This window comes from Camelina sativa, chromosome 18 (genome assembly GCF_000633955.1).
Source record: "Camelina sativa cultivar DH55 chromosome 18, Cs, whole genome shotgun sequence".
Lineage (NCBI taxonomy): Eukaryota > Viridiplantae > Streptophyta > Magnoliopsida > Brassicales > Brassicaceae > Camelina > Camelina sativa.
Genome location: NC_025702.1, coordinates 2,460,420 through 2,487,487, shown reverse-complemented (window position 1 = coordinate 2,487,487; position 27,068 = coordinate 2,460,420). Strand labels below are relative to the sequence as shown.

Here is a 27,068-nt window from a genome sequence, read left to right as displayed (position 1 = left end):
AACAATAAAATAATTTTAGGTGTAAGAACATATTTTTAATGGTAAAATATATAGTAAAATTATATGTGGTTACTTGTTAAATGTTGCTTTGATGAATTTGTTGCATATAAAATATTTTGTAAATAAGTTGTGAAATGTTTTTGAAATTTGACGGTAATAATATTTGTAATGATGAGTATTTGACAAAAGTTTTAGTGGGATATAATTTAGTTTTAGATTATTGTAACAATTGTTATAATATATTAAAAATATATAAATATAAATAAATATATGAAGGTAAATACAAATATTTTCTAACTTAAATTATTTATATATTTACTTTAGGAAATAAAACTTTTTATATATTTTCAATTTTTTTTAAAGGTTTATGATTTATTTTCTTCAACAATTTTTAAACTCGCACATTGTGATGCGCCTTATCTAGTATATAATAATGTTTACATAAATACAATTTGTGCATGTAACCATATTAAAAACAAATGACATTATTAAAAACGAACCGATCGTCATTAAAATTGAACCGGAGAAGTCAATCTAAACTGGGACGAGATCCACGTCAGCAGCATGGTTACACCGCCATCGTTTTCATTTACTTAGAAACCTTTTTCCTCTCTCGACGAGACGTTGACTAAAAGTCAAACAACATCACCGGAATCAATGGCCGGAATAATATCTCCTCCGGCGACGATTAAGCTCTTCTCCGTACTATTCCTCATCCTCACAGTCTCATCTCCATCATCAATTTTCGTAAATGCCTTCACTTTCCCGTTCTCATTCACACAATACAAAACCCTAATCTCAACCTCACGATCCCTCCTCCTCCGCGTCGCTAACCTACGCGCTTCACGCGGAGACATATTGGGCTCGTCTCGCGTACGAGCCATGGCTGAAGAGATCGATCGCGGATTAGGGTTAGGGTGTTTGAGCAGAGCTTGGTCTGTTGGGTGGGATTACATGTGGAACTACGCTTGGAGAAAAGGTGGGATTGACTACAGTGAGATGTACGATGCGATTGGTGATCTCAATGAGCTTATGGGTATGGTTACGGAGTTTAATAGAGCCGAATCTAATGCTGGTAAAGCGAGCGCTGTTGCTCGGAGCTATGGCAAAGCTCTTCGTGTTTCGAAAAAATTACTTAATCGTCTTCTCAGAATCTTTGGTAAATCGGTATGGATTCTTAAAAACCCTTTAAGTATTGATCTTTAGATCCTTACAGTAGACAAAACAACAAAATCTGGTTGAAGTAGAGAAAGAGTGATACTTTGAGTCATCGAGTTGTTCTGTATTTATGTGATGAGTTGTTGAGCTTGAGAGGTGTCTCTTCTATTAGGTCCCGAGTTCACTTCGATTCTCGTAACAGAGAGTTGTTACACCAACATCTGCTTGAAGTAGAGGAAAGAATGATACTTTGTCCGTTTACAGTAAAAATGTGTACTGTGGCTTATTGTTCGTTTCTAGTGATGATATACTACTTGACTACTTGTTCTGTATGCGGAGTTTTGTATGTATGTGTTGAGTAAGTGAGCTTGACAGTTGTCTGTTTTATTAGGTCTCAAGCTCACTTTTAATTCTCGTAACATATACAATATCATAGTTGAGAGACTTCATCTTTTTTGTTTGTGTTGGCTCCATCACTGATAAGTTGTTCCTTGCTTTGCTTTGATCTCTCCTAGAGGACATGTTTGCTATTGAAGTTAGTCTTTGTCTAGAGTCATTTGATAGAGTTTTACTGTTATTCTATAGGCTGAAAACTTATGGACATTGTTTTGTGTTCTCGCTTTATGATTGTTAGGGTGCATTGAGGGAGTTGTGGGAGATGATACAAGCTGAAGTAGTAGATGGAGAGTTATTACAAGACTGTCTCGAAGTGGGTGGCAACGACGTCAAGAGTTTGCTTCAAATAGCTAAAGACATGGCTCTGCAGTTCTTTTCTTCTCAAAGCAGTTCCTCAGATGAATTATAGCTACAAAGCAGGAGTGCTTTCACGTACGTTTCTTCTTTCCATTTTGTTCTACATCGGATGTGACGTTGTACAATATTATGCATTAGCCAAATCCTCTAGGAAAAATCTGCGAGAACCGTTTTGTTCGTTATATATTTTGGCTAGATAAGTTTAAGGAATATATAGACTAGAAATTCAAGATCTCAGGACATTTTGATAATAGAAAAGTGGGCTTAGAGTTAGATTAATGTAATACCACATGGAACCTCGAGTTTTCTAGTCTATGAATCTTTGAAAAACACAAGTCTACCGACATCTAGACCAATTACAATATCCAACATTTCTGTGATTGGTTAAATCTTCTATTCATAGTGAATATTGTATTGATAAAGCAACTCTTCTGTTTCATGGTTCTCATTGCTTGAAGTTTGCCTCTATTGTTGAGTAGAGTTCATAAATGCAACAACCATGTGGTTGTTGAATGGTAGAATAGATCTGAAAAAACAGTTTTGTATTCAGAATATATATTTTGTTTGAACATGTTTGCTTTTTTTTTTAACTAAATAGTCTCTGTCATAATCCAAATCTATTTATGAATGTCATCAATTTTTTTCATAGTAAGGATTTCTCTTTTCTTTCCTCATCTTATTAAAATTCCATTTGGTGAGGGCTTGGATAAGAAAGTTTGAATCTTGGTTTGAGTAATTATTATGGGGTCCCAAAGTAGATTTTGCTTTTAAGGAACATATATACAAAACAGAGCAACTGAAAAATTGAATACTTTCAACTACTCAAATTTAGTTCACCATGTCATGTCATGATGATGATCATCATACAGGGAACTCACTCTCTGTCTTTCATTTAATGTTTACGTCCGTCCTAACACATGGCAAATCCAATAACATCATTCTTCACCGTTGATTCGACCAAGGGAAAGTGATATCAGCCGTTAGATTTGAGATTTCCTAGAATGAGAGGAACATGTCATGCAAGTGTGGAGCCTTCAAATCATGTTTTCATGTGTATTACAACACTATGTTAACTTCATTTCTAAGGACTAGTCATTTTGCTTTTTTCACATGCATTGTGCTAAAATAACCCAAACAAGTGCAGCTGTGAGTAAATTAGTTCAAAGAGAACTTATCAAGTGATCATAATATAGAGATTTGAACGTAATACCTATTTTATAATTAAAGATTGAAGAAATGAAGATTTTTTTACTATCCAGATTGGGAATTTTGCTAAATGGGTAACCTGTGAAATTGATGAGATATTGAAATAATGGAATAGCATTATCAATAAATATGATCTTCAAACAAGAAAATAACACTAACTTTGGATTTAAAAATGGGACCACTAAGAAAACCATACATTTTCAACCAAAAAATACCACAAATTTGAATTTAAAAAAGAGGTCATGAAAGTTTGGTTAGGAGTCTTAAATGATTGTATAACCCCTACAACTTAATAGCTTGTGATCTTATTAAAAAAAAAAATCAAGATTGTGGTATTATTTCAGAATAGTAATCTTTAGCTAAGCTGTAAAACTGTCATGATTGTTGATAAGGAGGTTATCAAAGTTACACAATCACATAATAATGTAATTATTTCATTTAGCAATTCTACAAAATGCAGTAATCAGAGCAGTAGTTAATCTTCAGTTTCCTTCTCGAGACAAGTTTTAGTAACTTTATCGAGCTTTGATACATTTAGAGTAATCAAAGTCAACAGCACGATTCCCAAAGCAAGACATTAAAATCGAACCGTCGCAATACAATACAAGTTGAATGATCCGTAGTAGAAGTAAAAGAAATTAAACAACAAACAGTGACAGACGTAATAATAACTCTCCACCATCTCTCTCGTTATGTCTCTGAATCGTTTAGATCCCACCCACACACAAAAAAAACTCAATAAGTCCTATAAATAATTTCACATATAAAAACACACATTCATTTACTTTGTACATTTAACATGTAAACATCATTGCCGCGTGAACATTTAATGTTTCTTCAACCGTTAAAAAACTTTATATAAAAATAACATTTTCTCATTCTCTCCATATTCTTCAAAACTATATTATATAACCCCATTTTTTTCCTTTCTTCACATTCACAAAACAATCTCTCTTTCTTCTCTCACTTTTACAGTATTGCTCTAAAAGAGAGAGAGATGGCGAGAATGTGTTGTTTGATGATGATGATGGTTGCTATGACCATGATGAATATTGCAAAGAGTGAACCAATTGCACCATGTTACTTCATATTTGGTGACTCTTTGGTTGACAATGGCAACAACAATCAGCTTCAGTCATTAGCTAGAGCGAATTACTTCCCTTATGGTATTGACTTTGCTTTCGGTCCTACCGGTCGGTTTAGCAACGGCAAAACCACTGTCGACGTTATAGGTAATTCTAACTAACTGCATTTTTGCTCTGTTTCCTCTGTTTTTTCCCCTCTCAAACTAATTTTGTTCTGTTTCTTTTGAAAAAATAAAGCTGAGCTCCTGGGCTTCGACGACTACATTACACCGTACGCCGCCGCAAGGGGACAAGACATTCTCCGAGGAGTTAACTATGCTTCCGCTGCTGCCGGAATCCGTGAAGAAACCGGTAGACAATTGGTAATTTTTTTTTACTATTTCTCTTAAAGATGAGCATTTTGCTTCAGCTCCTTTTTCGAAATTATAATGGAATTTGTAAAAAAAATCACCGTTCGGTCGACAAAATCTTGCTTCGGTTCAATTTGGCATTCATTTCAGATTAAAACAAACTTCAAAATATTATATAGTCTTCTTCCATTAATTTTGTCTCACCATCTATTTCTATCACATGTATATTTAGAGAGACATATTTAATTAAATTTAGATGTGTTCGGTTCGGTTTATGTTTTGGTTTTGGTTTGGATCAGCTTCTAAATAGATTTGGATCTGGCGTATAGTAGTTAGTTTCCTTACAAGATTTGTGTGTTTCATTTAGTTCTAAAGCTTCTTAGAGTTTGATTGTTCTTGTTATTGTTGTTCCTCAGGGAGGTAGAATTACATTTGCAGGGCAAGTAGCTAACCACGTGAACACTGTGTCACAAGTAGTGAACATACTTGGTGATCAGAACGAAGCTTCGAACTACCTCAGCAAATGCATTTACTCGATCGGTTTAGGCAGTAATGATTATCTCAACAACTACTTCATGCCCACCTTTTACTCTACCGGAAACCAATTCTCGCCCGAGTCCTACGCAGACGATCTCGTTGCCCGCTACACCGAGCAACTCAGGGTTCGTACACTCCTAACCCCTATGTTTTTGTACTTTTGCCTCTGTTTAGGTTCTTATGTTTCTTGATCCTTGATTGAGTATTAAGGTTTTGAATATTGTGCTTTATTGTAATGGAGCAGATATTGTATACTAATGGAGCGAGGAAGTTTGCGTTGATAGGAGTTGGGGCAATCGGTTGCAGCCCGAACGAGCTAGCTCAGAACAGCAGAGATGGAAGAACGTGTGACGAAAGAATCAACTCAGCAAACAGAATCTTCAACAACAAACTCATATCTATAGTTGACGCTTTTAACCAGAACACACCTGACGCAAAATTCACTTACATCAACGCCTATGGCATCTTCCAAGACATTGTTACAAACCCTGCTCGCTACGGTAACACTGGCTCTGCCTTCAAAGTTGTTATCTAAGTAAACAATTTTTTCTTATTATAGTTTGCTCATTTTGTTGCTTTAAATTTGCAGGGTTTAGAGTGACAAATGCAGGATGTTGTGGAGTTGGGAGGAACAATGGACAAATTACTTGTCTTCCAGGTCAAGCTCCATGTCTGAATAGAAATGAGTATGTGTTTTGGGATGCGTTTCATCCCGGTGAAGCTGCGAATATTGTTATCGGAACACGATCTTTTAGGCGAGAAGCTGCTTCTGATGCTCATCCTTATGATATTCAGCAGCTAGCAACTCTCTAAAGAGAGAGAAAGACGTGTTCTTTTGCTTGTGTAAGCGTTTTGATAGTTTTGGACTCAAGAAAAAGTAATGTCAAACTTGGTTACTTTTTATTGTGTTTGATGTCATAACTGTTTATGTAATGATTTTGAGTTACTGTTTATCTCTCTCTTTTTTTTTCTTAACTCCGTTATAAATTTGATTCGTTCATTTCAAATGTGTTCGTCTTCTCTGCATATCTTGAAGTTGAAACAAAAGAAAGTGAAACTAAAGCAGAAGATAAAACCAATGTGACTGGATAATATTGGAAATGTTGTCGGGTGATTGGTTGGATACTTGGATAAGTCAAAAAAATTTATTGAAATTTTTATTTTAAAATTAAATTTTCCTTCAATTTTTGATATCCTTCAAAAATTGCAAAATAAATAGTACAGCAATAATTCTTTAATCAATAAATGGTAAGACTACAACTTGATCAAAAATAAGTGATTTAAATTTTGTAAATTGGTTTTGACATAGAAAGAGTTTAGAGGGGGTATTAAACTTGATATTCTTAGGATTTGGTAGGATTTCAAAATTTTAGAATTCTGAAAGATTTTAGGAGATTTGATTGTGTTTTAGAGTTATTCTATTAAAAAAAAGGAAAATAAAATCTGATTATATGATATTCTATTAGATTTTATGAGATTTTAGTAAACTTTGAATGATTTTAAAAATATTTTATAACACCAAAAAAAAAACTCTATACCATAATATAACTATTACGTAACACAGAGTTTGCCCTAAGTACGTTATTTCTATTGGTGGTTTGTTGGCCACGTGATTGATTTCCCATGGAGGAATTTTTTTGGCTTGAGCCGTGTGAACCCTGAGGGAATCCTGGTGGGTGAAAATTTCTTCTGGTCGTTGCGTACTCGTGAATCTACTATGTGGCTAGGAGCTGTGGTAAACCAGGCAGGATTGTTGCTTGTAAAGGTGAGGACACGTGAAAGTGAAATAAAACTATGCGAATACAACTTGGAGGAGAAAACTATGAGAACCGTTGAAACTAGTTTGCGCACAAGTTTAGATTACCTTGAAAACATGGAGGAGTATGTTGCAACGCTTGTTCCTACTAGACCGCATGTACTAGTTAATTATCCATTGTTTGAAGCTTGTCCTTTCTCAGATTGCTCTAATAGTTGACCTCTCGTAATTTTACGTTTCATTGAACAAAAAAAGTCACTGAACCACTAGGTTGCAAGTCGTTTTCAAAACAGAGAAAAGAAAACAAGACTTTTATGTTTCTAGACAAGAACCAAAAAAAAGAGAAAAGAAAAAAGAATTACCCAACAAAGGAAATGAAACAATCTAAAAATAAAGCATAGTCATAGTAATGCATCATGATCCCATATTCATATCATCAGTCCACATGCTTGCAGCTATATTTGCTCTCCATATATTAGCCAGCATTCTTTGTTGTTCTTGAGTACCATGAAGCTGTTCTTCTTCTTCATCATTTCTTTGATCAACGTTAGTTTCTTCGACAGCATCTTCTTCTGGAGGAAACAAATCAGAACGACAATAAAACACTCAATACCACATCAAATTCTACATATTCGAAACTAAAATGTGGTTATAGACAGAAGTATAATCTGAAAGGTTCCAGCTACCAATATTAACTGACTCAGCTCAAATCGACTGTGAAACCCAAAATAGATAGAACTTATAATGAACTAGTAATAAGGCAGAGAGAGGTTCCAAGTTGATGAACTTACCAGGTTCACTAAGTAAACGTTGAGTTTCCTATGAGATCGTAGAAAAAAAAAAGTCAGATCACATATCGTAGCAGTTAACTTCTACTTTTACATAAAAATAAAACAGTAGATGGACAATAAAAAATCAAACAGAACCTTTGTAGGGTTTGACTAAAATGCAGAAACGTAGATGGGAGGAAACAAAGATGTCCAATGAGAGTTTCAAAAGATGTTATTAGCAAAAAACACAAACCTGAGACTCCCAAGGAGAGAGGTCACTACGACATAGAGATGTACAAACCACTTAATCCTGATCTCAAGAGGTTGAGGTGGACTCACTACAACTCACCAGGACACCATGCCACCGCCGCTACAAGAACTACCCAATCAAAAAATATAATCTTTCATAAACTACGACAAAAACAAAAGACCCTTTTTTGTTTACCTTTACAGGTTATTACTCGAGGTTGCTCGAAGGAGAAAGAAGTAGAAGACAACATTGTTATCCCCAAACCCCAATCTTTGTTCAAAAAAAAAAAGTTATCCCTAATTTGATTGCTTCAAGCGCAAATTAGAAGTAGAAGAGGAAGAAACAGAGCTTCTTCATTCACCTAACACCGAACTCACCAACCACCATTGAGCTAAGTGATCCAACCACATTTAAAATCCCCAAATCTAACGAATCGGAGGATTGTACGGAGCATCAGGAAAACGTACCTTGATGATTCTTCAAGGAACTATTGACCATTAGATTCGATCGATTGCAGGAGGAGAAGTTACGATGATTCGATCGATTACGGTTTTGAGAGAGAGAAAGAGACGATGCATCAGTTGTTGGTTTTGTTGTGATAATTGGTTTAAAAAAAAATCCTCAACAATTCTACCTTATAGCTATGATTTTGATACTCATATTTTATAACTAAAAAACAAACAAAAATCTTGTAGAATCATTCAAAAGAACATTTTTAAAAAAATTTGTGATATTTTGAATAACAGTAGATTTTAAATAAGTTTTGTAAATCAATAATTGAATGACAATAGATTGTAAAATATTTTAAATAATTTTACATAGATTCCAAGTTGAATAACATAGGATTTTAGAAGATTATTAAAAATCATCAATTGAATAACAAGTGATTTTCAAATCTTCTAAAATACAAATTTAATACCCCTCTTAATACAAATTTAAAAAATAAAAATGATAACTCTACAACACAATTCTTAATTTCTTATCATCAAAGGTATATAATAAGATGAAATGAAACCAAGATTATATTCATATTGGGCCTGTGATCTTGAAAATGTGACTAAAAATGAAGCCCAATTGTGTGTGGTTGCCTTGTTTGCCAGCAAGGATTGCTGATTGTCCAACACAAAGCTCTTATTATCTCTTTCAGATTGTTCTTTTCTTTTTTCTTTTTTTTTTCTGGATAGAGAAGATAATGAGCTCCTTGGGATTTTCAGTTGGAACTTGTTCTCCTCCAAGTCAGCAAAGAAAATGCAGATTTTTTGTGAATAATAGCTTAAACAGAGCAGAGGCTATCAACTTGAGAAACAAACAAAAAGTTTCTCCTGATCCTGAGTTAAGTCTTGTCCAACTAGCTTCATGTGGTAGAAGAGAAGCAATCGTTGGTTTTGGTTTCTGTCTTGGCTTTGTTGATACAGTTTCTTCAGCCTTAGCCGAAACAACTTCTTGTGAATTCTCTGTGTCTCCTTCTGGTCTTGCTTTCTGTGATAAAGTTGTTGGTTATGGTCCTGAAGCTGTTAAAGGGCAACTAATCAAGGTAATTAAGTACCAAGTACCAACTATACCTTTAATTAAAATAAAATTATGATGTTTGATGATTCTTGAGTGTTTCTTGCAGGCACATTATGTAGGGAAGTTGGAGAATGGGAAAGTCTTTGATAGTAGCTATAACCGAGGAAAGCCTCTAACATTTCGAATTGGTGTTGGTGAGGTAATTAAGGAAAATATATTAAATTTTCCAGAACTCACTTTTACATACAATGTGAACTTTCAGAAAACATATTGTGGTTTAATATGATACAGGTGATTAAAGGTTGGGATCAAGGAATCCTTGGCTCTGATGGAATTCCTCCTATGCTTACAGGTATGCTCAATCTATTTATATTGAACATTGCATATGTTACTGCATACATGAAACTTTATTTACAAGTAACCTGATAATGATTAACACTAGGCTTAGGCGCTTAGACCGCTAATACATGAAAAACTCCGGAAAAAATCTTTTGAATATATATGAAAAATGCATGCTTTCTTGATAAATTATATGCGTTGTTGGAACACAATTATTTAATTTTTTTTTTGGAATTTGCTTTGATTCTACATTACTATCAAGTATATGGATCGACGTGTATTTTGAAAACAGCTGGTTCTTAATTACCTCACCTACACCTATTATAAGTATCTAGATTAGTCTACATACTGTTTAAAAGAGCGTACGTAGGGGGAGGATGGTCCAATTATGATTAACCGAATCACTGATCCAAAGTTGATTTTTAAACAGAAACATTGTCATGTTTTCATTATTTTCTTGCTAACTAGTTTGGATTCGGTTTCTTTTTTTCAGGTGGGAAACGAACTTTGAAAATTCCTCCCGAACTAGCATATGGTGATCGAGGCGCAGGTTGCAAAGGAGGTAAATGGAAAAGCCAAACGGCTAAAACCGTTTCTCGATAAATATTTATATGTCAGGTTAAGTTGTTGAGATACTTTTAAAAAACCTAACTAATGAAGCCTAAACTTGTTTTCGTGCAGGCTCATGCCTTATTCCTCCAGCTTCGGTTCTTCTCTTTGACATTGAGTTCATAGGTAAAGCTTGAGAGAGCTTTTTAGCTTTGTCTTCTCTGAGCCATCAACTTTGTTCAATAATCATCCTTATACAAAGAAAAAACAATTATGTCTATTCTTTTTCTGCTATGTAATCAAGTGCAGTTTTCTGGCTCTGTTTTTAACTTTGGTTGGTTTTATAGTTATAGGTAATAGTTGATACATTTATCTCCCCCTAAAATATGAATTTTCAAAAAGCCAAGTAAAACCGGGAACCCAAATCCAAATGTGAAGGTTGTCAGAAAAATTAATGTTTAATAAGTGCTGAAATATATCTTAAACTTTTGGTGAAATATATATTATACACAACTGACCACATTACACATACAATTATACAAACATATTATTGTCATATAATTCGATACGTACACACAACCTTTATTACGGGAACGGAGCTAACTTCTTCATCTCAGTTTCGACGATATCAACGGCTAATCCTTTTCCGTGATGAACCCAGTAATCAGCCATTGGGTTTTTCCTCTCCGGTCCCATGATATCAACCCGAGACGCCTTCAAAGATTCCGTCGAAATTCCATATTCATCATCACGTTTCTTCAGTAGCCCTGGCTTGATCTTCCCCATATTCACGTCTTGTGGTGACACCATCAGTGATGGTGCCCCTAGTGGCAATTTATCCCCTAAAATTTACCAAAAAAATCGACACTCATAAATCTTCAAAACTTTACTCTTTCGATTGTACTCGTTCCAAAAACAATTCCAAATATTTATTAGTCATTACCGCGATCGGTCTGCCAAGTGCACCAAAACTTCCCATACGTTTTGGCAATATTTTGAAGCTCCGTCTTAGCTACAAGCTCAGGGACCCTCGGAGTTACTAGTAGACCGGTCTGGATCTACAATAACAACAATATACGTCTAGTCAGATATATGTCTCTAGAAGTAAACTAACGGTTAAGTATAAGTAATAGTCCAAAAGAGAATAAACTGATTAACTAATTAAAGGTTATAATGTACAAGTTAACCTCGTAGTCATGAGAGTGCCAAAGCTTTTGCTCCTCCGGTGAAAGTGCCTCAAATAACCTCTCCGACACAATATACTCGACCCCTGAGATATTTTAATTACAATTTAAACAAGAGACATTTAGTTTCGGCCATTCGTTGAAAAAATACTTCTAAATTTTTTCAAATGTTGATATATATATATAGATTCTCAAATATTTGTGATTAATTACGCATGCATTATACTTCAATAATTATTTCGTTTATATATAAATGTCATAATAAAACGTGGAAAAAGGTATGCATATATAATATAAGTAAGATACAGACCGATGAGATGAGTTTTAGAGGAGTTGCTATCGTAAACAGCACACTGAAGAAAGTCTTGGTTGAGTCGATGAACATAGAAATTGACTTCGATCTGACGGCTAGGATCGTGACCGTAACAAGCGAAAGAACACAAGTGGAGACTCATCTGTTTGATAGGCTTCAAAGATTGCATCATCGCCGCTCCTTTATCAATCATCACTGTCTTCATCGTCTCCGGATCTCCCGGAGGTTGGTTCTCTGCCCCGTTACGTGCCGGATACGCTCCAGGACGCTCATCACTCGACGCCATTTTGTTTCCAACACACAAATTACTTAAACAACGTTTGATTTGTTCTATATCATGCAAAATTTTATCAATCTTTCTTCTTTTGTTTTTATATTGGTTTGATGTGAATGCGTTGGTGTCATTATTGCATGAGGAAATTGTGACGTGGTTGATTTGAGACGGACACGTCATTGAGTTTTTAGTGGTATTGTGGCAAAAAAATTGTTGACGTTGAGTTTTGTAGACGACACGTGGGTATGCTAATGATAGGGATTAGTCTCTTGACACTTGGCACATTGAATTCGATTATGACTTAAAAATGAGACTCTTAAATTGGTTTATTAGTTTTGTTCCGTTTACAAGATCACACAAATACATAATTGCATAATTACATAAGTTGGGACTTTGAATAATTTTATGATTCATACAACTAATAATTCAGAGAAGAGATCTATAAATGATATATTGTCTAATCTGTTCTAATCTATATATACACATAGTATTTTGCTTAATTTGGGACATAAATCTCGAAAGAAAGATTAATATAGAAATCCCAACGGTAATAATACAACGTGAACTCCGTGTTGGTCCAAACTTAAAAGACACTGCTTCCGAATCTAGCTTTGCTTCGGATCCCGAACCTAAAAAAACCACATGACCGTTACACCGATCCTAATTTAAATACAAACATCATCACTCTCCCCCAAATCTCTCATCATCATCTCTCTCTCTCTCTCTCTCTGTTTCTTCAATGGCGACGAAACTCATACTCAAGAAAGCGACGAAATCAATCAACCGTAGCCAACGTAACTACCTTCGCCGTCACCGGAAATCTCAGATCGGAGGATGTTCACCTTCGCCAACGGCAACAACCGTCATCGCCACCATCAACAAATCTATCTACAGATGTCACCGAAGCTTCCTCTGTTTATTCTCTCGCCACGGAGCCAAAGGATTCAAAATTCTCAAACCACGCAAAGACGTAGACGATCTTCATCAAAACTCTCCGCCGGCGCCGTACTCTCTGTTTCAAGAAAGATCCGGCAAAACCTTCGACGAGACTAAGAAGACGATCGTGTTGGATCTAGACGAGACGCTCGTCCACTCGTCCATGGAGAAACCAGATGTACCGTACGATTTCGTCATCAATCCTAAAATCGACGGTCAGATGTTAACGTTTTACGTGATCAAACGGCCAGGAGTAGACGAGTTCTTGAAGAAGATCGGAGAACAGTACCAGATCGTCGTTTTCACGGCGGGGCTGAGAGAGTACGCGTCGCTGGTTCTCGATAAACTCGATCCCGAGCGTGGGGTGATCTCTAGAAGCTTCTACAGAGACGCGTGCAGCGAAATCGACGGGAGGCTAGTGAAAGATTTAGGGTTTGTGATGAGAGATATGAGGCGCGTGGTGATCGTTGACGATAACCCGAACTCTTACGCGCTACAGCCCGAGAACGCATTCCCGATCAAACCGTTTTCGGATGATTTGGGAGACGCTGAGTTGGGGAAACTTGGCGAGTTTTTGAATGGTGATTATTGTGTTAAGGTTGAAGATATGAGAGTTGCTTTGAAGGAGTTTGTTGGAAGAGATGAATGATTTTGATTTTAGTTTTGTTTTGTATTGTTAAGAGAGGATTTGATTTAGAAGACAATGAACAATAACTTTGTTTGTTCGATTTTGTCTCAAGTGTGGACATCCTCAATTTGTTGATTAGTGTTTTTGTCTGTTGTTTGCATTAAACGATTTTTAATGAAGGTTTTTGCATTTAAAGTATGGATAAAAGTTAGATCTGGGCCTTTATTGGGCTCATATATTTAAATTAGATTTTTGGTAATTTGAGAAAAATATAGTATATTTTAAGTTTATTTATTTATTTTTGGCCTTTTAGGGCATATTCTTTGAGATCTTTAAGATCTGGACTTTATAAAATAAATCAACATATCTTGAAAGCTAAAATTGTATAATTTTAATGTGTGTCAAACTATTATGAGACTATTTAAGACATCCAAATTTTGTTTTTATAGTAATCCTATATAAATAGAGGTCCCTCTCTCTCTCTCGCCAACTTCACAAGCTTTGGAAAAATTTGTTTTCGTCATACAAGTTTTAAATTTGTTTTGAAGAAAATGGTTGTACTTCGGTTTAAACTTCAATCTAGTGACGAAAAGACTGGTCATGACGCAATACGACGTATCGCTCGTTGTAAAGGTAATCTCAAGCACAACTCTTATGGTTAAAACAATTTATTAGTTAGAGATACACAAGTTATAATACAAATCATAAATTTAGGCTTAATAAAATAGTTATTTACTTATTTTGGTAAACAAAAAAACTTAGAAATTTCGTTACTTTAATGATAAACTAGGTGATACCCCATGCTACAACATGACACATGTTGTAGCTAATTATATATATTTAGAATGCATAAAATGTTTTAGTTTATGTGTTTTTTATTATTTCAAAATTTTAAATAGTATTGAGTAGTATAATTGGTTTACTTACATGGTAAATATTAAAATATATTTAATCCAAATGTCATATTTTAATTTGGTTTTAGTTTGGACTATTGCACGTATATAACCAACATGTAATTATTTTAGAATAGCAAAGACATCTCGTCCCATCCCGTTTTGTCCTATCCTTTCCCGTCCTGTTTAATCTCGTCCCTACCCGTAAATTTTTTATGTCGCATAACTGTTTTCTTTTAAATAATTATCTATTAGACAATTTTTATCGTTCAAAATTTTGGGTAAGAACATAACTAAATTTTGTGATTTTCTTACATTTTCGACATATAATTTATTTCCTTCTGCAATAGATGATTTGTGAATAATAAATAAATTAAAATACAACTTATTAATATCAATTTTGCATGAATATATTATATATAGTAATACAATATAGTCAACCAATTGTAATTATTGAAATTTAGAGTTTTAAATACTTATTTTAGGGTAATTACTATTTATAAATACCAATAAAAATTCAAATTGCTTTGCTTCTCTTTTCATTTTAAAAATGAATTTTTATAATATTTCTTTAAAAAAATGTTATCCATGAAATTGTTTATTTTCATAAAAAAATATATTAGATTTTTATTTATGATTACAAAATATATTAGTTACAGAAGATTTTTGTAAAGATATTTCTTGCATATCTTGTGTTTTAGAGAGTATTTACAAATAAGTTAAGAGAAGGATTCGAACCCTCGGTAAACAAATGTCTACATAACAGTTCCAATTTTTGATATATTTTATATATCCATTAAAATAACTTTGAATTGATTTTTATTATTTCCACATATCTTATATATTAATTAAATTTATATTATTAAGGCTATAATGAATACTTAACTATTTTACCTTTTAAAGTAATTTGATTTTTATTTTAAATTGTTTTCAAAATTATACTGGATTTATTTCTTTGTTCCTAAAACTGTGATGAAAAATATGAACAGATATTAACTGTAATTTCATTTTCTTGTTTTTTTTTTTTTGTTTTTTCCTAAACGATTTATAAAGAATCAGAAATTTAGATTTAATTTATTATGTACTTAAACATTTTCCTTACTTAATTATGATGTATATGTCTTTCTTAGTTAAATATTTTAACCGATTAAGATTTAGGCAAGATTATGGTTAATTTAATACATTATAAATATATTTGAAGAGATAATCGAATATTAAATGACCCGCGTGTATCCGACTAAATTTGAAAAGTTAGAGAATTTTATTTCAATGATATACTAATGTATGAATAATTATTTATCATTAACCTTTTTATTTAAAAATTGCCAAAAAATAGTTATGGTCCAAAAGTTGGTGTATGAGTACTTCTGCTTTAGTAGTATATATGATTTTTTTGTTAGTATATGATCAAAAAAGGTAGTGGATAAACTCATAATTTATTTTGTAATATGGATACAGCAATATTTTATAGTATGTAGAGTAATAGGAAACTCATTGCAATTTTACAAAATTTCACCAATTTGTTTTGCCAAAAACTGCAAGTACGCACTCTACAAGTTTTCAATAATGTTTTTTTTTTTCTTTTGTTAGGAGTTGCTTTTGTTGATTTTGATGAGGAAGAAGAAGACACAATAATTGTGGAGGGAGAAAACCTGGATGAGCAAAAGATTAGGAAAATATTAGATAAGTTTATTCATGATAAAGCTAGAGGAGGGTGTTTCTCTTGTTTTAGTTGATAATACTTTTTGGAGTTGGTTAGTGGAATATGGTTAAACTGAAGTTACAATGCAAATTCTAACTATATAGATTGAGCTGTCCACCCTTGGTATATACTATTTCTTAATGTATTAATTTGATCAAACAATTCATAAGTCAAAAAGAGAAACAACATTATTATTATTTTGGTTGGGAAAAGTTATGCTTTCATATACTGTATTTAATTGATGCCAAGAATATACTATTTTTGGTCAAAATTTTAATGTTATCATAATATAATTTTGGAAATTCAAAAAATAAAAAAAAGAAGAAAAAGAAGAGTTGATAATAGTAAACCACCAAACCCATCTTTTTTACACAACAGTTGTTGTTGTTGTTGTTGTTGCCATTCTCATACGCGCTTCATCAAACCTTTGTAGGAAGCCAAATCAAAACCTTATTACCAATCTTCTTTTTGAAAATTTCTCTTTTGCTTTACGTTCTCTCAATTCATATTTTATCTGAAAGTTTGTTCCTTTCTTTAATCAAATCAATTCAATAGGCTTCGAAGATTTGTTTCTCCCAATCGGGATCGAGTCAAGCAAATCTTCTCCAGTCATCATCCTCTGGTACGTTTTGACCAATTCCAGAATCAGAAAGCATGAGATGAAAAGAAATGTTCTGATTGATTTCAAATCATTTTGGTCGGAGAAGCAAAAAGGGTTTTGTTTATCCTCTCGTGTTACCCTTCTATATTGGATTTGGGGTTTTGGCTTAAAGGTTCTTTGTAGATTCATCTGAAGATCTGGTTTTGTTGTTTACTTTGATACAAAGATGGAATCTTTCTAGCTTTGAAGCTTGTGACATGTGAGGGAAAGTTTTGGTTTTGATTGCTAATTATTGAGAGATCGATTCGTATCTATCTATTAATGATTCATTGAATCCTAAAATGGAGTTGCTGAGTTCAAAGTGTATGCTTTTTCCAATGATTTTAATCTATGGTTTATCTGATTTCTGATCCAGCAGACAAAAGATTGGAACAAAGGGAATTAAGATTTGCGGTTTTGGTTTCAACTTCTTGTATTTGAGGTTTGTTAAGCGATGGATGAAAGTAGTCATGGAGGTTCAAGTTCACTTCCACCTTTTCTTACTAAAACATACGAAATGGTAGATGATGATTCTTCTGATTCGGTCGTTTCTTGGAGCGAAAACAACAAAAGCTTCATCGTCAAGAACCCAGCTGAGTTTTCAAGAGACCTTCTTCCCAGATTCTTCAAACACAAGAATTTCTCTAGTTTCATCCGTCAGCTTAATACATATGTAATGTTCTTCTCTTTGTAATCATCTCTATGGGGATATTGCTTTGATTTTTTAACCCTTTTGTGTTTGTGTTTTTTCGTAGGGTTTTAGAAAAGTTGATCCTGAGAAGTGGGAGTTCTCGAATGATGACTTTGTGAGAGGTCGACCTTACCTAATGAAGAACATTCATAGACGAAAACCAGTTCATAGCCACTCGTTAGTGAATTTACAAACGCAAAATCCGTTAACGGAATCAGAAAGACGAAGCATGGAGGATCAGATCGAAAGACTAAAAAGGGAGAAAGAAGGCCTTCTAGTGGAGTTACAGAGCCAAGAGCAAGAACGTAAAGACTTTGAGATGCAAGTAACGACACTGAAAGATCGGTTACAGCAAATGGAGCAACATCAGAAATCAATAGTTGCATATGTATCACAGGTTTTGGGGAAACCAGGACTTTCTCTAAACCTCGAAAACCACGAGATAAGAAAAAGAAGAGTACCGGAGAGTTCTCTTCCTTCGAGCAGGTCACACGTAGAGCAGGTCGAGAACTTGGAATCTTCTTTAACGTTTTGGGAGAATCTTGTATCAGAATCATACGAGAAGAGCGGTGTACAGTCGTCATCAAGTATGGATCTTGATGCGGCTGAGTCGAGTCTAAGTATGGGTGATACACGACCTAAATCATCAAAGATTGATATGAACTTAGAGCCGCCTGTTACCGTTACTGTGGCTGTTGCTGCTCCAAAAGCAGGGGTTAACGATGACTTTTGGGAACAATGCTTGACAGAGAATCCGGGATCAACAGAGCAACAGGAAGTTCAGTCAGAGAGAAAAGATGTTGATAATGATAATGGTGATAATAAGATTGGGAATCAAAGGACGTTTTGGTGGAATTCAGGTAATGTAAATAACAACATTACAAAGAAAACTTGATATATATATATATATATATATATGACCTGAGTTTTTTTTGTAAAATTTGTAACATAGTTGTTGTTGTTGTTTCCTAATGTATTTCTTCTGTTCATTATTATTACTCTGTTTCTGTGAAACCCAAATCTCTCTATTGTGTTGAGAGACAGGAGTAAACATAGATGCGTTATGCGTATTCTGAACTGGTTTTTGCATTCATATTTTTTTCAGTTATAATTTACAGAGCTGGTCGGTTTTGTTCTGTAGCATATGAATGAACACAAACAAAAAAAAAAAATCTCCAAATATAAGTTTTAAAAAGAAAATAAAAAAGCTCCGATGCCGGGAATCGAACCCGGGTCTCCTGGGTGAAAGCCAGATATCCTAACCGCTGGACGACATCGGATTTGATGTTAATAATACTTACACTAAATATTTATATCTGTTTTAGTAGACGATCAAAAATGATTTACACCAAACCAAACCAAACCATGAATATAATAGCTAATCATTACGTGACCACAACTTGATTAAAAAGGCCACTTTATCATTTTCCTAAACTGAGGTTTGGTGTAAACAAACAATGAAGAGATCAATGAAACCACTGGTTTGGAGTTTGTACTAGATCTAATCTGACCACCATTTGATTTTTTTTTTTTTAAATGATGCAAAATGCGAATAAAGATTCAAGAAAATGATATAGCTAAAAAGATTACATTATGATCAAAGAAAACTAAAGAAGAAGAAGCAAAAAAAAATAAAATTAAAACCTATCATCTAGGAGGAGATCTCGTTGATAGACTTTTCCCACAAGAGACAAGCTTCAACAAAGAATGTAACCGTATCCTTCTTGTTCTTATCTTCAATCTCGATAGCTACAAATTCACAATTTCAAAATTTTCAATTAGAAATTATAATCAAACTTGAAGATAAAATTTAATCTTTTTACCTTACGACGAGTGTTTCTTGACACTTTCCAACAAATCAAGCTTCTTGATCTCGGTTCAAGTCTCCTGTAAAATCAATGAATTAATCAAACAAATATATTTAAACAGAAGGAACAAAAGTTTTTGTAAATAATCTTACAAATTCTCTTGTTCAAGCTTATTTGCAATCAACACGGCTTTGTGTTTAGACCAAGTGTTTCCTTCAGCTTGTTTGATCACTTGAGCCAACGAAACTTTTCCTTTCACAATGCTCTGGTTCTGATTCTGGTTTTGACTCGCTTCCAAGTGTTTCCTTCTAACTCTAGTCATTGGAGACTCAGATTCAGCTACTTCTATGATCTCGCTTCTTCTTCCGCTTTCGTGGTATCTCTCACCATTGCTTAAACCAACGTTTTTCATGTCTTTCTTTGACTCGGTTCTGAACTCTAACGTGACTGGAGATCCAAGAACCGCCTCAAAAGCTCTCAAAATGTGATCTTTGAAATTCTCAGCCGTTGATTTCGCTATTGGCGACATAAATATTAACTGCACCGTAGGAGCTGCGGGATATAAAGAAGTTAGTATCATCGACATAAACGTTTTTAAAAACCTTTTTCCAAACATATGATCAATGCTTTTGTATTACCTGAGCCGATACTAATCGAAAAGATCTTTCCTTCTTTATAAAGAAACTCTTTTAAACCATTAACTCGAACGTTTTCAATAACCGTTAACCAAATATCCTCAACCGAAGGTCGTTTTATGCAACTCAAATCTTGCTTACTACTACCATCTCTTCTTGTTCTAGCTACAACGCCGTTTGAAGGATCCGAATCCGTTACTGGAGTATGGTTAAAGCTAGTATCAGCGGAAGAACTATGAGGAAGCAAGTACTGTTTATCAGGAGCTAGCTGAAGCAATGCAGCAGTGAGCCACGTTAGTTTATCGTTCGATACTCTCAACTGTTTTTCTGATTCAGATAACGTTTTCAATGCTTGTTTCAGCTTCTCCATATCTTCTTTAGACACTGCAACAACGAAATAAATTGGTTAAATTACAGTTACAAAAAATTGGTTAATGGAAATGTTTGGGAAACTCACGTGGATGTCGCCGGAAAAACTTTCTTTTACGTTGATCTTTGGTGAAATCGTAGCTTCCGGCTAGTATGTCAGTTATGACGGTTGCAAGCTGTGACATCAAAGCTAATGGTTCAAGACCTGTTTCCATTATTATTCTTAGGTTCTTTACGGTGTTGACAGTATCCGCTGATAAGGCTAGATCAAGAAGATCAACTAATTTCTCATCAGAGATTAACCCAACCTGAAAAAAAAAAAAAAAAACAAGAACATAATGAGAAAACAATATCAAAATGTAGAAAAGGTTACGGAAGGTTTTGGTTTTTACCATTTCTTGAACTAAAGGAAGAGAGATTCTTGTTCCTAGCAAGCTCAGCTGTTCTAAAGTCATTTCCGCATCTCTCAAGGAACCATCTGATCTCGAAGCAACAAGCTTCAATGCATCATTGTCGATATCAATCTCTTCCTTTAATGCAATCCGTTGCAAGGAATCGATGATATCCACGTCTTTAAGCTTAGGGAAAACAAACTTCTGACACCTCGAAACGATAATGTGAGGCAAAACATCAAGACTCGAACATACAAGAACGAAAACCACACGACGAGGTGCTCGATCAACGAGTTTCGAAAGCGCGTTCCAACAATCTGTTGACATGGTATCGCAATCATCGAATATAAAGGTAAGGTGTTGTCTTTGCTGCTGACGACGGATGATCATCTTATCAACCAAATTCTCAAAGTCGAATTTTTTAACAGGACCCATTTCTTGAATGTACCTGTTCTTACCATCATCGTAAGAAACACAAGAACTGCATACACCGCAAGGCTTTGACTGTTCTGTAGAGTGGCAGTTCAATGCTCTAGCAAAAATCCTAGCACAAGATGTTTTCCCGGTTCCGTTTGGACCGTGGAATACGTAAAGAAGCCCAACTCTTCGTTTAGCAACAGCATTAAATAGTGCTTGTACCACTAGATTCTGTCCCAATAGATCATGGAACGTTCTTGGAGCGTGCTTCTGCGTAAAGCTTTGCTGCCACCGAGTATTTTTGCGGCTGCTCTTCTTACAAAACTCTGAATCTTTTTGATCATTCTTGAGCAAGTTGTCAGCACAGATACCTAATTCTCCTGAGTAATCATGCACCCAATCTTCGTTATCTGCGCTATCGACTAAAAGAGGTAACGCCTCGTGATTAGAGAAGCTTGAATCAGACAACATTAGCATATCGTTTTCACCTTTTTTTCCTTTTGAATCAGACATTCCACAAGATAAACTCCGACCAGCTATATCGAGGAAAGTTTTACCTCTATGATGAATGCTCGACCAGTTAAACGGAACACAACCATTTCTTGGAACAGCTCCACTCATGTTATGTTCTCTATCTCTTCCACCTCCTTCTCCCTCATACTTCTCTCCACGAGGGACTGAGTTAGAAGCAATAGACATCTCACTTTCATTACCAACATTGTCTCTAACATTATTAACCCCTCGTCTCGCTCTCCTAGTCCCTCTAAACTTACGTCTTCTATGGCCATTACCGCGCGGTCTAATATTAAAAGAAACCAAATCATCACTATCACATCCAACCTCGTTTAACTGATCAGACAGAGTCTTGACAATAGCCTCATTGACCTTATGAACCCTATCTTTAGATCCCGATTTCACAGAATCAACACTACAAACCTCGTTCACATCTTCGAACCTATAACTCTTCCTACTCGACCTATCAAACTTTTCATCAGAAGGAGTTACCTTAGAAGTTCCAAAATTCACAATTGGAGATGAACCAGACAACCTAAGACCAGACTTCTTAACCACATTCTGATCAACAGATCTTCTCCTTCCTTCACGTGAATCCTCATGATCTTCTTTCAAATTCGGGCTCGCTGATGGGTCTCTGAGTGATCTTGATCTCTGGAGAACGACAAGATCTCTCATAAGAAGAGACCGGTCGGACAAAACCGGACTCTGTTTGTTGTTGTTGTTGTGCATATGGTTCTTCAAGTGAATACAGTTGGTTAAGTGAATATGGTTACGAAGATGCTCACCCATGTCTCCATTTGAATCTTTCAAAATCCGAGAAGAAGCAGCCCTACTCATGAATATGATGATATGATCACAAGTGCTCTGTTTTCGTCGAGAGAATCTTCTTGTCTAAGTCTCTATAGAAGAAACAAATCGAGCTGTATCTCATTTTCTTCTGCGGAATATCAAAAGTTTCCAAATTTGAAAACGATTTCACTGACTTTGGTAATAGCCCTAATTGCCCCTCCAAGATTCACTGAACTAAATGACCCAAAATCCAAAATTTAAGGACCCGTTTGAGCAAAAATGTAAAGCTTTTGAGCTATGTGCTTCTTCTAGTACTTAAAAGGTAAGAAAGAAATAAAAACCAAACACAGAATGCTAAAATCTGAAAAAGCTCTGTTTCTTTTAAGAAAAGATTCAAACTTTTACTATTGAGAGACCAGCAAACAAACAAACAAACAAAACTGAATGGTCCGTTTCAAAGGTTATTAATACAAGTGGGGAAATAAAAGGAGAAACGAGAACGACACCGTTTGTTAAGGCAGTCACAGATGTCTCTCCTCTTTTCGCTCTTTCTTTACCAAAACATTCACATGAGGCAGCAGTGAGGTTTCTCTGGAGAAAGCGATGGTTTTTTTGGCAGGAAAAGACGCTGTTTTCAAAGTGTATAGAGAGAGAAAGAGTGGGAATCTTGAGAGAGAGAGAGAGAGATAGAGAGAGAGAGAGAGGTTTTTTGAGATCTGTTTTGCGGACACGAACACAGAGGCATTGGAGAGAGAGGAAGCAAGCAGAGCATCGCCAATAAAGCGGTTTGTCCGTTTCCGAGAAGTGAAAAAAAATATAAATAAAAAAATACATTTTTTATAACAACATGTAGCATGGTTGGGTTTAAAAAAAAAAACAGAGAACAAAGAGTTCGCACCTTTGAATTTAGCTGTTTCTTTGTTTGTATATTTAGCATTGTTCAACGAAGCGCTAGGCGGTATTTAGGCGGTGACCCAACGCCTAGCACCTAGAACGCTTAGTCGGGGCCTAGACGGTTTTTAGGTGGTTTAGGCATTTACAACATAAAACATTATATATATAATTATATTAAAATATATGTTATAAAAATAAAAAAAAATTATAAATTATAAACAATGGTAAGAAAAAACATTTATTTAAGTTATATTAACAACATATAAATGTTTATAATTACATATATAGATATAAAACATAATAATTTAATTATATGTAATTTAAAAATCAAAAATAAATATTAAAACAAAATGTATGTAATTTTAAGCGGGTTAGGCGGTCATCTAGACGTCTGCTGAGCGCCTAGCGCCTAGACGGCGCCTAAGCGGCCGCCTAGACCGCTTTCTTAAACACTGATATTTAGTCGTTAGGCGATAATGTGATGGGTGATGTTTGTACGATCGTCGCAAACAATACAAATACTGAAAAAATTTGCACTTGTACATTTTCTACCGTCCATTATGCATTATATTGAGATGGTAATAAGAAGAAACGAAAAAATATACTCTCTCTCTCAAAAATTTTATTCTAATTTTGACAAAAAACGAAAAACTATATTCTAATTTTAACTTCATATTTTCAAACTTTTGTATATAAGCTAAATATTTACAAAATAAAAAAGAAGAAACTAAAAAATCTATTATAAGTCAATTGAAAAGTCATTTTTAATTGTTCTTATATCATCAATGGGATGCTTTTTTTTTTTTTTTTTGAACAAAGCAAATTAGCAATCGCTTGCTTATGTGGCTTTTAGTTTTGTTTCTTTTACAATATTGTTAATAGGTTTTTTTTGTCAAAATTAAGTGTCAATTTAGCTGAACTTTTGTATGCAGACATTAATTAAGAAATAAAATCGATGAGGATCATGTTAGCTTTTGACCAACTGTAAAAAGTTATTCCGTTTATGAAATTTTGACCAGGCTTTGAAAGAGGATATTTACAATGCACTCATTCTAGCTTTGTGAATGTCTTGATGTACTCATTACTCATTCTAGCTTTGTGAATGTTGTTGTCTATATTTTAGCTCCTTTGTGTTCCATCCGTGCCAATGAGTACCTAAACCTATAAAGACTCAAAAATAAGCTAGAAAACAAATCAAAAAACTCAAAAAGCACACTTATACCATGGTTAAAACCCACAAAAACCATGATATATCACCGTCCAAAAGTTAACAATGGTGTAAAGAACTAATCGAATTAGGTGTAATTTTCTTTGTAAAAATAAATAGTTGGGATTAATTTATGATTTTGTGGACGGAGCTTGTGAGACATAAGAAAAACTCCAACAATTGTGTTGATAAGGGGTGTATGAATAAAATCATATTTAGTAGCTAGTTTATAAGAAAAATTCAAGTTATTAGTTATTACCATCTAGTTTAATACCAAACTGAAAACCCTTAAAATTTTTAGAATACGTGACAAAAACCGTTAAAATTCAGGCCCGGCGCTGACTCAGTGCAGGAAGTGCATTTGCACCATGTCCAACCCAAATTCAATTTTTTTTTCTTTTATTTCTACCCTAATTTTTATAAAATCTGAACTGAACTAAGAAACGATTTACACTTTAATCTAAATTTAAAAATATCGTTGCTTTTCTTTATTTTTATTGGTAATATATTGTTGATTTTCTAGTTCTCTTTAAAATCTGGTAAGTAATTTGAATATTCAATGGATAAAACTTTTATTTTTTCTAAAAAATTTGAATATTTAGTGATTATCGCACCATGTGTAGCCGATGTTTAATCCGGCCTTGTACTAATTCATCAAAGAAAATATAGACAACAACATTCACAAAGCTAGAATGAGTAATGAGTGATCTAGAGTCTCTGTGGATTCGACCCCTATAGTATTACAACTGCAAGGCTGTTAGTACTATTAGGGTATTACAATTTGAGCATATCAAATTTTATTAATCTTTTAATTATGCTAAATCAGAATATTAATTTAAAAACAATGCAAAAACAGAATTAGAATGTGTTGTAAATTCAGGAATTAAAAACGCTAGGTCTAGGGAAATTTTCAGGAATTTATGAGATATTAAATCAATTAAAAATCAGATCTAGAACTCTAAATACAATTGTAAAATAAACCAGTTCTCACTGCAAATATTTTCTAAATTTAAAACCAGAAAATCCAAATCTCTTTGCAAAATTCTAGGTTAAAAATCAGCTTTAAAATCAGGTATAGATTGTTCACAAAAAAACTCAATCAAACCTCTTTGCAAGAAGTAATTTTGCTCATCAAAATGTTTAATTAGGAAAATCAATTATACTTTCGTATCAATTTATTTTCCTAGATATTAATTCTAGGTGATCAATCATGAATTAATATGAAGAACAACCTAAGATGAAGATCACAGAAGAATAAGAATCCTAATAAATCAGCAGATCTAATAGATCATAAAAACCCAATGAGAACCCTGAACCTAACTAAAGATCTACTCAGACATGATTATTGAAACAAAAACACTGAATAAAATATATATCATATAATAATCCAAAAGAGAAAACAAAGAGTTTAGAAAGCTTCTCTCAACAGGGTCTTGGCTTGTCTCTCTCAAAAAGCTCTCAGGGTCTCTCTCTCAAAAGGTGGCAGAAAAATTACTAGAAAACAAATTAAGTCTAAACAATGACCATAAAAATCCTATAAATACTCTAAAACACGTTTTGGGTCTTAATTGCAAGTAACGGAAACTTAGGCAAATTTTGTAAATCTTCTAAAGCTTGTGGAGAAAACTTCTGATTGGCTTGTGGCAGCTGCATCGATCGATGCTCTGGGTTGCATCGATCGATGCATACTCTTGAACTCGTCTCCCACCTTCGTAGATCAGCCTTAATGGTTTGATTATGCTCCAAATCATCCTTTTTAGCTCCTTTGTGTTCCATCCGTGCCAATGAGTACCTAAACCTATAAAGACTCAAAAACAAGCTAGAAAACAAATCAAAATACTCAAAAAGCACACTTATACCATGGTTAAAAACCACAAAAACCATGATATGTCAGACTGCTATTTTTTGCTACAGAAAGATTGTTTTCAATATCTTGACAAAATTTGTAACGATGTTATTTGGAATGATCCTGATCATTTTGTTGGAGGAGTTAAGGTTGTATCACTTTGCTTACTAAAAGAAGCATATGACGGTTAGGGCTTAAACGGCTAGAATATTTAAATCAAGTGTTCAGTCTGTAAATTGATATAGCTTATAAATTTCTTGAATCGTTAAAAAGATTATGAAAAGTAAAGGTTTAGGATTATAAACTTCCAATGTATTAAAAGTTAGATTTGGCGGAGGTTGAGCTTCGATGTTTAACACATCCCTATCTCTTTTATTCAACTTCAATTAGGAAAGTTAGCTTACTTTTATCTTGACGACATACCAATTTAGGTCCTTTAATTGATATTATATCAAAATAATCCAAAAGTCTCATGAATTTCTACTTTGTCTAATGTTGTTCGTAAAGAAGATTTGGGTTAATACTTTGTCTCATGAATTTCTACTTTGTCTAATTGTGTTCAAACTTGTAAAGAAGATTTGGGTTAATACCTAATAGAACACATCCAGTTTTATACATGCTCTACACTTTTTTGTCTCTCAATACTCATGATATATCATCTCAACTAATAAA

The 27,068-nt window shown here is 34.1% G+C and overlaps 7 protein-coding genes, 1 long non-coding RNA gene and 1 other non-coding gene across 13 annotated transcripts; 5 read left to right on the top strand and 4 right to left on the bottom strand.

The window, feature by feature from the left end:
- LOC104760342 lies at positions 515–2,482 on the top strand. Its single transcript, XM_010483244.2, has 2 exons — positions 515–1,167; positions 1,793–2,482. Exons 1-2 carry the CDS (start codon positions 658–660, stop codon positions 1,961–1,963), a joined length of 681 nt encoding a protein of 226 aa, XP_010481546.1. The 5' UTR covers positions 515–657; the 3' UTR covers positions 1,964–2,482.
- Positions 3,943–6,059, top strand: LOC104760341 (GDSL esterase/lipase At5g45670). The gene is made up of 5 exons (XM_010483243.2): positions 3,943–4,349; positions 4,440–4,564; positions 4,969–5,214; positions 5,334–5,589; positions 5,679–6,059. The coding sequence occupies exons 1-5, from the start codon at positions 4,115–4,117 to the stop codon at positions 5,900–5,902; spliced, it is 1,086 nt and encodes a 361-aa protein (XP_010481545.1). The 5' UTR covers positions 3,943–4,114; the 3' UTR covers positions 5,903–6,059.
- LOC104760340 lies at positions 7,061–8,582 on the bottom strand. 3 transcript variants are annotated; one of them, XR_762893.2, is made up of 4 exons: positions 8,061–8,582; positions 7,869–7,994; positions 7,637–7,664; positions 7,061–7,417 (listed from the first exon to the last, which is right to left on the bottom strand). It is a non-coding gene; the product is annotated as an uncharacterized LOC104760340 (long non-coding RNA). The 3 variants fall into 3 exon arrangements; XR_762892.2 differs by having other exon boundaries at positions 7,869–7,985; positions 8,061–8,581; XR_762891.1 differs by having other exon boundaries at positions 7,869–8,581.
- LOC104760339 (peptidyl-prolyl cis-trans isomerase FKBP13, chloroplastic) lies at positions 9,007–10,632 on the top strand. The gene is made up of 5 exons (XM_010483242.2): positions 9,007–9,399; positions 9,481–9,573; positions 9,666–9,726; positions 10,207–10,275; positions 10,395–10,632. Exons 1-5 carry the CDS (start codon positions 9,058–9,060, stop codon positions 10,457–10,459), a joined length of 630 nt encoding a protein of 209 aa, XP_010481544.1. The 5' UTR covers positions 9,007–9,057; the 3' UTR covers positions 10,460–10,632.
- Positions 10,743–12,112, bottom strand: LOC104760338 (oil body-associated protein 2A). The gene is made up of 4 exons (XM_010483241.2): positions 11,757–12,112; positions 11,450–11,532; positions 11,206–11,320; positions 10,743–11,104 (listed from the first exon to the last, which is right to left on the bottom strand). Exons 1-4 carry the CDS (start codon positions 12,043–12,045, stop codon positions 10,848–10,850), a joined length of 744 nt encoding a protein of 247 aa, XP_010481543.1. The 5' UTR covers positions 12,046–12,112; the 3' UTR covers positions 10,743–10,847.
- Positions 12,505–13,762, top strand: LOC104760337 (CTD nuclear envelope phosphatase 1-like). The gene has a single exon (XM_010483240.2). The coding sequence runs from the start codon at positions 12,773–12,775 to the stop codon at positions 13,616–13,618; it is 846 nt and encodes a 281-aa protein (XP_010481542.1). The 5' UTR covers positions 12,505–12,772; the 3' UTR covers positions 13,619–13,762.
- Positions 16,563–18,616, top strand: LOC104760336 (heat stress transcription factor A-4c-like). 3 transcript variants are annotated; one of them, XM_019240162.1, is made up of 4 exons: positions 16,593–16,621; positions 16,748–16,814; positions 17,212–17,505; positions 17,588–18,616. In XM_019240162.1, exons 3-4 carry the CDS (start codon positions 17,287–17,289, stop codon positions 18,416–18,418), a joined length of 1,050 nt encoding a protein of 349 aa, XP_019095707.1. In that variant the 5' UTR covers positions 16,593–16,621; positions 16,748–16,814; positions 17,212–17,286; the 3' UTR covers positions 18,419–18,616. The 3 variants fall into 3 exon arrangements, with proteins under 3 accessions (XP_010481538.1, XP_010481539.1, XP_019095707.1); XM_010483236.1 differs by having other exon boundaries at positions 16,563–16,814; XM_010483237.1 differs by having other exon boundaries at positions 16,563–17,052.
- On the bottom strand, positions 18,732–18,803 carry TRNAE-UUC. The gene has a single exon. It is a non-coding gene; the product is annotated as a tRNA-Glu (tRNA).
- LOC104760335 (protein STICHEL-like 4) lies at positions 19,031–23,243 on the bottom strand. Its single transcript, XM_010483235.2, has 6 exons — positions 20,728–23,243; positions 20,424–20,643; positions 19,970–20,350; positions 19,484–19,883; positions 19,347–19,410; positions 19,031–19,272 (listed from the first exon to the last, which is right to left on the bottom strand). The coding sequence occupies exons 1-6, from the start codon at positions 22,495–22,497 to the stop codon at positions 19,171–19,173; spliced, it is 2,937 nt and encodes a 978-aa protein (XP_010481537.1). The 5' UTR covers positions 22,498–23,243; the 3' UTR covers positions 19,031–19,170.